Here is an 11,594-nt window from a genome sequence, read left to right as displayed (position 1 = left end):
GCGGCGGCTCTTCCGGGCGCTTCTGAAGGGGGTTTTCCGCATTCACTTCATTTAATTTTCATAATTTCATATTTTTATTTTTAATTTATTGCAAAGGTCGCTTGTTTATTCGCCTGGCGCCTGCCTGCTTCGCCCGGGCCTGCTGCGCCGCCGCCGACGCAGCGCCTCGCTGCTGCCAACTGCAGCAAGCCGCAGCAGCCGCCGCGGCAGCAGCAGCAGATCTGCCACTCCAGCGGTGGATCCTCTGCAGCCGAACAGCGCATCTGCTGCTGGCGCAGCAGCAGCAGCCGACCTGCTGCCGCAGAAGCGGACCCGCTGCAGGCTTGCTGCGGGAGCGCCTTAGCAGCGCCTTAGCAGGCCCGCAGGAAGGCCTTAGCAGTGCGGCCGCAGCAGCGCAGCAGGGCCGCAGCAGCAGAATGGCGCTGCTGAGGGCCCCGCTGCTGGTGCTGCTGTGCTGCTGCTGCTGCTGCGCAGCAGCGCAGCAAGACGAAGAAGACCCCCTGGGGGATCTTCCGGGGGAGCTGCAGGAGCAGGGCCTGGAGGTAAGTTCCCCGGCGCTGCTGGAGGCCCTAGCAGCAGCAGAGCAGCTGGAAGCGGAAAAGGAGGAAGCAGCAGCAGCAGCAGGAGCCGCCGTTTGGGAGGACCCCTCGGAGGGGGGGCCCCTTGAGGGCCTCCGTGGGGCCCCGGGGTTTCCAGTGGAGGAGGGTTCGTGGAAGGCGGGCGAAAGAGGGTCTGGGGAGGAGGGCCCCCCCCCCCCCCCCCCGAGGGCCCCCGCCGCGCGGGGCCCCCCCGCCGGGCCCGCCCCCGGGGGCCCCGGCGGGGGCCCCCCCGGGGGCCCCCCCGCGGCCGGGGGGCCCCCGAAGGGCCCCTCGCTGAAGAGCGTGTTCAAGAAGCTGGGAGGCGCGGAGTGGTTCGCTGCGCTGGTGCGGAAGGCGCAGCAAAAGGCGCGGGGAGAGTGCAGGGTTTTGAAGGAAAGGGGGATAACCCCGGAGGCAAAACACTCGCCAATTAAGGGTTTCGGGTACCCGCGCTTCGACCTCAAGTCCCGGAAAATGAGGGTTTCGCCGGGGGTTTCGCTGTCGCTGGTGAACGGCTTCAGGGCCCCCATCCGCGTGGGCGCAGCAGACTTCCTGGTGCAGGGCAATGCTGCTGCTGTGCTGCTGTTCCTGGACTGTTTTGCTGCTTACGAAGTGGTGGGGTCGCGGCTGACGGCGGAGGGCCGGTGGAGCAGCGATCCCGATCCCGATCCCGATCCCGGCGCCGCGGGCGGCCCGGTGTACGTACAGCTGCAGAACACCGGCCCCGGCCCCTTCGCCTCCGTCAAGCAGCTGCTGCTGCACACGGCGGTCGAGCGCCTGGTCAAGACCATTGGTCCAGTGGACCTCTTCGTGGACTCCGTGCTCGAGGCCCTGCGGGCCTCCCCGGGCCTCCTCGCGGGGGCCTCCAGGGCCCGCAAGCTCCTCGCCAAGCGCCTCGTCCGCATGCGCCAGGTGTTCTCTCTGGGGGCCCTGCTGGACCTGCCTCGGGCTGAGGCGGAGCAGCTGCTGCGGGACTTGTTTCGCCAGCCCACGCCCGCGGCCCGCGCCCGCAGGCTCGCCCTGCTGCTGCAGCAGCAGCAGCAGCAGCAGCAGCAGCAGCAGCAGCGGCGCCGCCCCCGCGGCGGCGGCTGGGCCTGGGAAAACGCCGCGGCCGTCAACGCCGCGCAGCCCCTCACCCTCTCCTTCACCATGTACCCCAAGCCCAGCCACGGCGTCCGCGCCACTGTGGCTCTCAGCAGCAACCGCGTTTTTGTGGCCGAAGCTTTTGCTGCTTTTGCGGAGTTTCTGCTGCTCTCCGGCAGCAAAGACTCCCTCGAGGCCCTCGGCGCTGTCTGGCACCGCTAGGCCTCCTTTGCGGAAAGATCGAAACAAAAAGTCGCGCCAGCTCAAGGCCGGACGCCCCCGCGACGCATGCGCCTCCGGTGTACGTACACCCCCCTGCATGCAGCCATGCATGCGTGCGCGCATGCATGCAGGCATGCGCGCATGCGTGCGTGCATGCAAGCGCGCCCCCACAGCTGCGCCCCTGCAGTCGACCTCCTTTATACATGTCTTTCTTTCTGTCGCCTTTGCAGCTTAGTTCTTGGAAGTGGGGGGCATTTTTTGCATTGAATGCATTTAATGCAAAGTCTACAAAGTGCAAAGTTGCAAGTGTACATTGCCCCGAGTTACGCAAAGGCGCTCGCAGGCGCTGCTGCTGCAGCTGCTGCAGCAGCGGCACCAGCTGCTGCTGCTGCTGCTGCAGAAGGGCTGGGTTTGTTGCTGTGGAGGTCTTCCCTGCAGCGGCGAAGCCCGCCAGGAAATGCCTATTGAAGTGTTTATATGCTCATATGGCCTCAAATTTGTATAAATTAGCTTGCCGTTCTTTTGTTTCATTTGTTTTAAAATGAAACACTTGTTTGGTTTTTTGATCATTTTTTTCTATTTTTCGAGCTTTTGCATGCAGCGCCTTTTGGGGCTTTTCAATTTGCTGCACAAGGCTTTGAGTAGGCGCAGCTGAGCACCAATTAAAAAATCAATTTAAATATTTAATTTCAATTTATTTAATTTATTTCCAACTTTTTATTTTTGCCTCTGCTGCCCCACCAACTCGCAATTTTTCAATTTTCCACGTTTCATTCTTCTCAAGTCCCCAATTAGATCTTTTCTAAACCCTCAGACTATTTTCTAAACCCTCAGGCTATTTGCTAAACCCTCAGACTATTTGCTAAACCCTCAGACTGTTTGCTAAACCCTCAGGCTATTTGCTAAACCCTCAGGCTATTTGCTAAACCCTCAGACTATTTGCTAAACCCTCAGACTCCTCCCTAAGGCGATTATATAAACCCTAGGGTTTTGTGTAAACCCTAGAGAAGTTTTGTAAACCCTAACTGGATTTTATAAACCATCAAAATGCATGAGTAAAGCCCCAATAAATCCTGAAGACTTTTTTAATTTTTTTGCATGCGAAAGTCTTTTTAAATTAATTCTTTTGTGGCTCAGCAACTGATGGAAAGAGCACATTAAAAAGAAAAAGAAAAGAGTTTAAATTCCAATAAAGATAAAAAGTTGATGCTGCTGCAGCTGCTGCTGCAGTTGCTGCTGCAGCTGCTGCTGTAGCTGTTGCTTCAGCTGCTGCTCCAGCTGCTGCTGCAGCTGCTGCTTCAGTTGTTGCTTCAGCTGCTGCTGCAGCTGCTGCTGCAGCTGCTGCTTCAGCTGTTGCTTCAGCTGCTGCTGCAGCTGCTGCTTCAGCTGCTGCTTCAGCTGTTGCTTCAGCTGCTGCTGCAGCTGCTGCTGCAGCTGCTGCTGCAGCTGCTGCCACAGCGGGGGCGGAGCTGCCTGCTGCTGCGCTGCCCGAATTTCCGTGCAGCGCCTTTTCGCCCAAAGTTTGCTGCAGCAGCTTTTCAGCACAAGTATCAGCCACAAGAGAGGCCAAAAAGGGCATAAGAAGACCAAAAAAGAAACAAAAAAGAGACAAAAAGAAACAAAAAAGACAAAAAAGAAAAGAGAGACACAAAAACAGATAAAAGAAACAAAAAAGAAGCAAAAAGAAACAAAAAAGAGGCAAAATGAGACAGAAGGAACAACAGCGCCGGCTGCGCTGTCTACAGCAGCCTCGCCATTTGGGGGCCCCTCAGGAGGGGCCCCCAGGGGCCCCCAGGGGACCCCAGGGATCCTGGGGGCCCCTGTGCAAAACTGCCCTTCACAAAGTCACTCCGTACTCCTGCAGCAGCAGCAGGAGGAACAGCAACAGCAGCAGCAACAGCAGGTGCAGCATACAGCAGCAACAGCAGATGCAGTAGCAACAACTATAGCAGTAGTTCCTGCAGCAGCCGCAACAGGAGCAGCAACAGCAGCAGCAACAGGTGGAGCAGCAGCAGCGGCAGCAGCAGCGACAGCGGTATCGGAAGCTGCAACGGCAACAGCAGCAGCAGCGGCAGCAGCAGCAGCGGCAGCAGCAGCAAAACTTCCGCCGCCGGGACTTGAACCCGGGTCGCGCGGGTGAGAGCCGCGTATCCTAACCACCTAGACTACGGCGGATAATTCTGGTGCTGCTGCTGCTGCTGCTGCTGCTGCCGCTGTTGCTGCTGCTGGCAGAAGGAAAATTATATTGGCTGGTGCTGCTGCTGCAACTGCAGCAAGCAGTCGCCTGCTGCTGCCAAGATGAGACTCCTATTTGCTGCTGCTGCCGCCGCAGCAGCAGCAGCGTGCCCTGCTGCTGCCGTGAAGATTCCTATTTGCTGCTGAAGCTGCTGCTGCTGCTGCTGCTGCAGCGAGAAGAACCCTCTTTCTGCTTCAAGGCGACTTCCACTAGCTGCACGCGCTGCAGCAGCAGCAGCAGCAAACGAAAGCCGCTGCTGCTTCTTCTCTTCCTTTTATCTTTTCCATTTATTTCTTTTCCTCTGCTGCTGCCTTTGGAGCTATCTAACCTCCTTCCAGATTCTAAAATACTTTCTTTTTTCCTTTTTCCTTTTTTGTCCCATTCTAGTTCCCTTTTCTTCTTGCTTCCAAAGGCCGGTCTGCTGCAGCAGCAGCAGCAGTAGCAGCAAGTGCACACAAGAGTCGTTCCCAGGAGACTCCTGCAGCTGCTGCTGCGTCCTGCAGCAGCAGTTGCTGCTGCAGCCAGAAACAAACTTCAGCAGCAGCAGCGGCAGCAGCACGACCTGCAGAGCCAAATGGCAGACCCGAGACCGCAGGCCCTAGGCCTTCCCTTTTTCTTTCTTTTTTTTTTCTAATTTTTCAACTCCTCAATTTGCAATTTTTCCCTTATTTCTTTTTAATCCTTTTTGTTTTGTCTCTGTACTTGGCCCCCTCTCGCTACGCTACCCTCTTCGTACGTTTCCAAATCGCGCAGCAGCAGCAGCAACAGCAGTAGCAGCGACAGCAGCAGCAACAACTGCAGCAGCAACAACTGCAGCAGCAACAGCAGCAGCAACTTGGTGTGACGCTTGATTTCCTGCTGCAGTTCTGTTGCTTCTAAACTAAGGCAATACTTGCAGGGCCCTTGAGGGGCCCCAGGAGGCCCTAAAGGGCCCCTGGGATATTTCGGGGGGCACAGAGGGGGCCCCCCTGTGCTGCTGGAGGCTGCTGCTGCTGCTGCTGCTGCTGCAGCTGTACAGACAATGCGACTCGGGCACCTCTGCTGGTGATGTTCGCGCCTGCTGCTGCTGCTGCTGCTGCTGCTGCTGCAGGTATGCGGCAGGCGACGGAGGTCGCAGGGCGACCAGTGGGCTGCTGCTGCTGCTGCTGCTGCTGCTAGCAGCAGCAGCAGCACCGGGAATGAAGCTGCTGCGCCTAGGAGCCACGGGGATCCAGGGGGCCTCCTTTCTTTGGACATCGCAGCAGGAGCTTCTTCTTACACCTCCATAGTTGGTGCTGCTGTTGCTGCTGTTGCTGCTGCTGCAGTCGCCCTTACTGCTGCTGCGACCGTTTGCAATGCTGCTGCTTCCGCAGGAGCTGCTGCGGCTGTTGCTGCTGCTGCTGCTTGGTGCTGCAGCGCTGCTGCTGCCTCCGTTCCCTTCATCGGCGTCGCTGCTGCGATCGGCAGCATCTTGGGTCTCATGAGGTTCTTCTTCTTCAGCAGTAGCAGCAGCAGCAGCTGCTGCTGCTGCTGCTGCAGTGTGTGTGGAGTCCCCATCAGAAGCCGGGTCACTGGGTGTTGCGAATAGCGGGACAGCAACGGGCTCAGCAGCAGCAGCAGCAGCAGCTGCTGCTGCTGCTGCCTTTGTTGCTGCTGCTGCTGCTTCGATCATCTCGTCCTCAGTTAAGGCCGCAGCCTTTGTGGCGCTGCTAGCTTCATTCCCTTGCTGCTGCTGCTGCTGTCCTTGGTGCTGCTGGTGCTGCTGCTGCAATTGCTGCTGTTGCTGCTCTTGCTTCTTCAGCTTCTGTTCAGCTGAGGGATCAGCAAGTGTTTTAGGCGAGGTTTGTTGAGCTATAGATTCTGCAGCTTTACTAGCAGCAGCTGTTTCTGTTGCTGTTGCTGCTGCTGCTGCAGGGTTTTGCTGCTCCTGCAGCTGCGACGGCCATGTGCTGCTGCTGGCAGCAGCACCGCTGGCAGCAAGGGGAGTCTCTTGGGGGCCCCCTTGGGGGCCCCCCTGAGCATCTTTGTTTTCTGAAGCAGCTGCAGCAGCAGCAGGAGCCGCGGCAGCAGGTGCAGCAGGAGGTGCAGCGGCAGCAGCAGCAGCAAATGCTGCCTCCAGCAGCTTGCAGCACTCAACCACCTTGGCAAGGTTCCCCTGGAATGTCTGTACACCTCAAACGCATGCAGCAGCAGCAGCAGCTTTGTGGGGCCCCGGAAGCAAAAAGAGACGCAGAAAAAGCCCCAAAGAAAAAAGGAATTCAATTCTGCAACTCAGCTGCATGCGCCAACGAGGTGTACAGACACCCAATTTCTGCATGCATTTGCAAATGGAAATGGCAAAAAAGGAAAAAAGGAAAAGAAAAAGAGAAAAAGAAGAAAAGAAGGAAAATGAGAAAAAATGAAGCAAAAAGCCCCAAAGGCAAACGCATGCACCTGCATGCAGCAAGCGCTGCGCTGTACGTACACCGCAGCCCCCCAAACGCCTTTTTGCATGCATGCACTTAATGAGAAAACCTTATTTATTTTACTTTCTTGCAAACATTCTTTGCATGCATTTATTTAATCACAGAATTTACTTATTTTAACTTCTTTCAAAAAGATCTGCTGCGCCCAGCGGGCCCACATTTGCAGAAAACAATTGCACTTAAAACAAAATAAGAAAATAAATAATTAAATAATTAAATAAATAAAATGAATAAATAATAAATAAATAAAATAATAAAATACAGAAATGAAAAATAATAAAGTAATTAATTTAAAATTCGAACAGCGCGGGCCGCTGGCTTTGGCCGCCGGGCGAGGGCCCACGGCTCTGGCCCAGAAGAGGGTTTAGGGTTTAGGGTTTAGGGTTTAGAGGTTAGGGTTTAGGGTTTAGAGTTTACGTAGAGGAGTCCAGGGTCCTCGCGGAATCCGAGGCGAGACAGCAGAAGAAAAGCCTCGGCCTTGACGTCGGCGAATCTTTCTGAAAATAAAAATAAAATAAAATGAAAATAAAATAAAAATAAAATAAAATAGAATAAGATAAAATAAAAATAATTGAATTGAATGATTAAACAATAAAGAAAACAATTAAACAAATTAAATTAAAATAATTCAATGATAAAGAAACTAATTAAATTAATTAAACAATTATACATTAAAGAAACTATTGAGTAAATAAAATAAAGGAATTAAGCAATTTAAGAAACCAATTAAGTAAAATAATAAAAGAATTAGATGATTTAATAGACAAATTAAATGAATTAAATAAAAGAATAAAATGCTGAAGAAATTAATTAAATGAATAAACTAAAAGAATAAAATATTGAAGAATAAAATACTGCATAAACTGAATAAAGAAACTAAGTAAGCAAAGAAGTCAAATTAAAGAGTTAAACATTTAGAAGATTTAAATGATTAAATTAAATAAACCAAATAAATTAAATAAATAGTAAGTAGACTTAATAAATAGAGAAACAGACAAATTAATTAAATGAAGTTAAATTAAGATGAAAGAAAATAAACCCCACAAGACAAAAGAAGGGCCTACTTTCCTCTGGGATCGTGTTGGGATCGTGTTGGGATCGTGTGGGATCGTGTTGGGGTCGCGTAGGATCGTGTGGGATCGTGTTGGGATCGTGTGGGATCGCGTGGGATCGTGTGGGATCGTGTTGGGATCGTGTCTCACCCTTAAAGCGAGGGGCTGTGGGGTTTACGCGGCCGTACCGCACGCGGTCCTCCGTCGTTGTTGCTGAGCGCAGATTTCTCAGCATCAGCTGCAGCAGCAGCAGCAGCAGCAGCAGCAGCAGAGAGGAAGCGTAAGGCCCTTGGCCACTACAGCACCTGCAGCCATCAAGCTGCACTTTGCGACCGCGACTGCTGCAGCTGCAAACGGAGCAGCAGCAGCAGCGCAGCAGCAGCAGCGCAGCAGCAGCAGCGCCGCAGCAACAGCAGTGCTGCAGGAGCAAAGCAGCAGCAGCAGCAGCAGCTTACTAACAAAGTTCCCAGCGGCTTCCGGGCACCAGCGCCCAAACGTTCAGTGCAAGCAGCAGCAAATTCAGCAACAGCTTGCTGCAGCTCAGCTTTCTCTGCTGCTGCTGCTGCTGCTGCTGAGTCTGCTGCTGCTTGCAATGCGGCAGCTGTTGCTGCTGCCGAAGACGCATGCGCTGCATCTGCATCATGCAGCTCGCCTGCTGCTGCTGCTGCTGCAGAGTCTGGTGCTGCTGCGTCTGGTGCCGATTTTGCTGCTGCTGCTGCTGCTGCGGCTGCCACGGCAGGCTCCTCAACAGGCAAAGCAGCAGCAGCAGTTTGCTGCTGCTGCTGCTGCTGCTGCTGCTGCTGTGGGGCGTCAACAGGGGCCTCTATCAGCCGCGGTTGCACCACAGCCAACCTATCGCGAAGCATGAGCTGCTGCAGAGGCTCTTGCTGCTGCTGCTGCTGCCGCAGCAGCAGGGAGTTCAGCGTGTCTGAGAGGGAGCGGATGGCCTCTGTCTGCTGCTGCAGCTGCAACGTGAGGTCTTGCTGCTGCTGCAGCAACTGTCCTTGCTGCTCTGCAGAAGCGGCGGCCTTCAGAGTGCCTTCTTCTGCAGCAGCAGCAGCGGCTTCTCTGTTGCTGCTGCTGCGGTTTCTTCTGCGGCACCGGAAGTGATCCTGCAGCAGCAGCAGCAGCAGAAGAAGCGAAACTGCAACACTATGCCTTTCAAAGGACAGACAGAAGCAGTTGGACTGAACAGTCAGGCAGCAGCAGCAGCTGCAGCAAAAGCCGCAGCAGCAGCAGCAGCTGCTGCGGCTTACCCAGAGAAGCACAGCAGCAGCTACTGCAGCAAGGAAGACCGCTGAAGGCAGCAGCAGCCTTGCAGCAGCAAGCAGCAGCCGCCGCAGCATTTGCCACACCGTGTTGGGGCTTCCTGCAGCAGCAGCAGCAGCAGCATCAACAGCAGCAGCAGCAGCAAGTGGCGGCGAGAGCAGCATAGAACCCTTCGGCGTCTCTTCGCAGCAGCCTCCACCGTCCACACCCCAAAAACCTAAACCCTAAACCCTAAACCCTAAACCCTAAACCCTCACTCTCACTAATAACGCCAGAGGCGCTGCTGCGGTGCTGCTCAGGAGACACCGCGAGGGTCCCCGCGCGGGTCAAAGCAGCAGCAGCAGCAGCAGCAGGAACGTGCCAAGGTACCTGCAGCAGCAGCAGCAGCAGCAGCAGCAGTTATACGTGAGTAATCTTGGAGGGCTGGACTCTCTGCTGCAGCAGGTGACTTAGTGCAGGCTGTGATGCCTCGCTGCTGTTACTGCTGCTGCTGCTCCTGCTGCCGCTGCTGCTGCTGCTGCTGCCCCAGCCCTCCCTCCCGCAGACGACTCACAGAGCTCCCTGGCTGCACCTCTGGCTGCTGCTGCTGCTGCTGCTGCTGCTGTTGCTGCTGCTGCTGCACGCTGGAGAAGGCCTCGTCTATTTCTTTTTCTGTGAGTCCTTTGCGCTGCAAAAAGTCTCGCTTGACTCCAGTAGCCGCGCCGGAAACTGCACCCCAAACCCTAAACCCTAAACCCTAAACCCTAAGCCCCAAACCCTAAATTCTACGGCCTGCAAACTTGCACACTAAACTCCTGCAGTCAAAAGGCCTTTGCTGCCACTGGGGCTAGCGAATAAGGGCTAGGGTTTATGCTCGAGAGTGGGGTTTGCAATTAGGGTTTAGGGTTTAGGGTTTACTGGCGGGGTGCGAGAGGAAGCGGACGGCGTTGGCCAGCTTCTCTTCCCTAGCAGCAGCAGCAGCTGCTGCTGCTGCTGAAGCTGCTCCTGTTGCTGCTGTGGGCGTGAAGTCCCCATGGACAGTCAGCTGCTGCAGCGACTGCTGCTGCCGTTGCTGCTGCTGCTGCTGCTGCTGCTGCTGCAGCTGCTGCTGCTGCAGCGGGAAGGGCGCCACCGGGCCAGCATATGCTGCTGGGAACGGCACTGCTGCTGCTGCATAGTGCTGCCAATAGGGGGCCCCTGGGGGCCCCCCGGGGGCCCCCCAGCTGTACCCATAGGGCACATAAGAAGAAACCATATAAGGGGCCCCCATGGGGGCCCCTAGGGGGGCCCCACCCATAGGGGCCCCCATGGGGGCCCCCATTGGGGCCCCTAGGGGGGTCCCCAGAGGGTGTGAGAAGTGTGGGGGCCCCGCGGGGGGCCCCACAGGGGTATAGACAGAGTTAGAGGGTCCTGGGGCCCCCAGAGCCTCTGAGTATGGGGGCCCCCCAGATCCCCAGGCGGCCCCCAAAGAGCCTGCTGCTGCTGTTGCTGCTGGTGCTGCTGCCGGTGCTGCTGCTGCTGCAGGCAGCGGACAAAGGGCAGCAGGGGGCCCCCCTAGAGGGGCCCCCGCCGCAGCAGCAGGAAAAGCCTCGGGGGGCCGATCTGCAGCAGCTCCAACATGAGCAGCAGGAGCAGCAGCAGCGACGGGAGCCGCAGCAGCAGGAGCCGCAGCCGCAGGAGCCGCAGCAGCAGGAGCCGCAGCAGCGGGTGCTGCAGCAGCGGGTGCTGCAGCAACAGGAGTAGCACCGCCGGCCGCGTCTCCAGAAGCCGCAGCTGCAGCAGGGGAAGCAGCAGGAACAGCAGCAGCAGCAGCAGGATCAGCCGAGGGGGGCCCCTCATGCGGCGCAGGGGGCCCCTGGGGGGCCCCGGGGGCCCCCGTCGGCGCAGTCATTGCAGGCCAAAAGAGGGGCCCCCGGGGGCCCCCAAAGCAGCACAGAGGGCCCCCCGGGCTTTTAGGGTACAGTTGGGTACAGGGGCCCCCCGGAGAGAAGAAGAGACAGGGCGAGACGAGGGAGACAGAGACACGCAGGGCCCTGTTTGCTGCAGCAGCTGCAGCAGCAGCAACAGCAGCAGCAGCGGCAGGGCGACGTGTAAGAAACAGCAAACACACAGCATAAAGTCAACGAGAAGTGTGCAGCAGCTGCTGCAGCAGCAGCCAGTGCTGCTGCTGCAGCTGTTGCTGCAGAAGCAGCTCGCGCATGCAGCCAGCTAAGAAGACCCATGTCTCTGCTGCAGCAGCAGCAGCAGCAGCTGCTGCTGCTGCTTGTTGCCATTTCTCCTTGGCTTTTTGGCGTTTAGGGTTTATCTGCTGCTGCTGCGGTCCCTGCCTTCTTGTGGAAGGCGGCGGAGACCTGGCAGGGCCCCGCTGTGGGGCCCCTTGCTGCTGCTGCTGCTGCTGCTGCTGCGGCTGCTGCTGCTGTTGCTGCTGCTGCAGTGCTCTTAAGCTTCCTTAGCTTTTCTGGAGGCATAGAAGACTCAAGGCGCCATTCATACTGCAGCCCGTGGGCGCGGCGCCCCAAACCCTGAACCCTAAACCCTAAACCCTAAACCCTAAACCATAATCCCTAAAGCCTAAACCCTAAACACTCGAGGATGTCAAAGGCGTTTGCTGCTCGTCTGCTGAAGACGGACGGCTGCCGCTCTAAGCCCTTCCACTCGCCCTTTGCTGCTGCTGTGCTCAAGAAGTTCGGGTGGACTGAGTGAGTGCAACAGCAGCAGCAGCAGCAGCAGC

At 56.3% G+C, this 11,594-nt stretch overlaps 3 protein-coding genes across 3 annotated transcripts in view; 2 read left to right on the top strand and 1 right to left on the bottom strand.

Annotated features, from left to right (window-relative positions):
- Window positions 1–416: 416 nt before the first annotated feature.
- ETH_00004565 (uncharacterized protein) lies at window positions 417–1,883 on the top strand (the record flags this gene model as incomplete). The annotated part of the gene is made up of 1 exon (XM_013372304.1): window positions 417–1,883. The coding sequence occupies one exon, from the start codon at window positions 417–419 to the stop codon at window positions 1,881–1,883; it is 1,467 nt and encodes a 488-aa protein (XP_013227758.1).
- A 1,179-nt stretch (window positions 1,884–3,062) lies between these two features.
- On the bottom strand, window positions 3,063–10,754 carry ETH_00004560 (uncharacterized protein; the record flags this gene model as incomplete). Its single annotated transcript, XM_013372303.1, has 10 exons — window positions 3,063–3,367; window positions 4,576–4,681; window positions 5,012–6,262; window positions 6,981–7,060; window positions 7,628–7,853; window positions 8,071–8,727; window positions 8,872–8,984; window positions 9,142–9,253; window positions 9,438–9,592; window positions 9,782–10,754. 10 exons carry the CDS (start codon window positions 10,752–10,754, stop codon window positions 3,063–3,065), a joined length of 3,978 nt encoding a protein of 1,325 aa, XP_013227757.1.
- A 701-nt stretch (window positions 10,755–11,455) lies between these two features.
- ETH_00004555 (G-patch domain-containing protein, putative) overlaps window positions 11,456–11,594 on the top strand; it is a gene marked incomplete at both ends in the record, with an annotated part of 1,046 nt that continues 907 nt past the window's right edge. Inside the window, one exon of the mRNA XM_013372302.1 lies at window positions 11,456–11,562. Coding sequence (XP_013227756.1) covers window positions 11,456–11,562 — 107 coding nt within the window. The remainder of the gene's footprint in view (window positions 11,563–11,594) is intronic.

The sequence above is a fragment of the Eimeria tenella genome, genomic scaffold, assembly GCF_000499545.2.
Source record: "Eimeria tenella Houghton genomic scaffold, Eth_scaff1, whole genome shotgun sequence".
NCBI classification, from domain to species: Eukaryota; Apicomplexa; class Conoidasida; order Eucoccidiorida; family Eimeriidae; genus Eimeria; species Eimeria tenella.
Note: the sequence above shows the minus strand (reverse complement) of the source record. Positions and strands in the feature narration are given on the sequence as shown.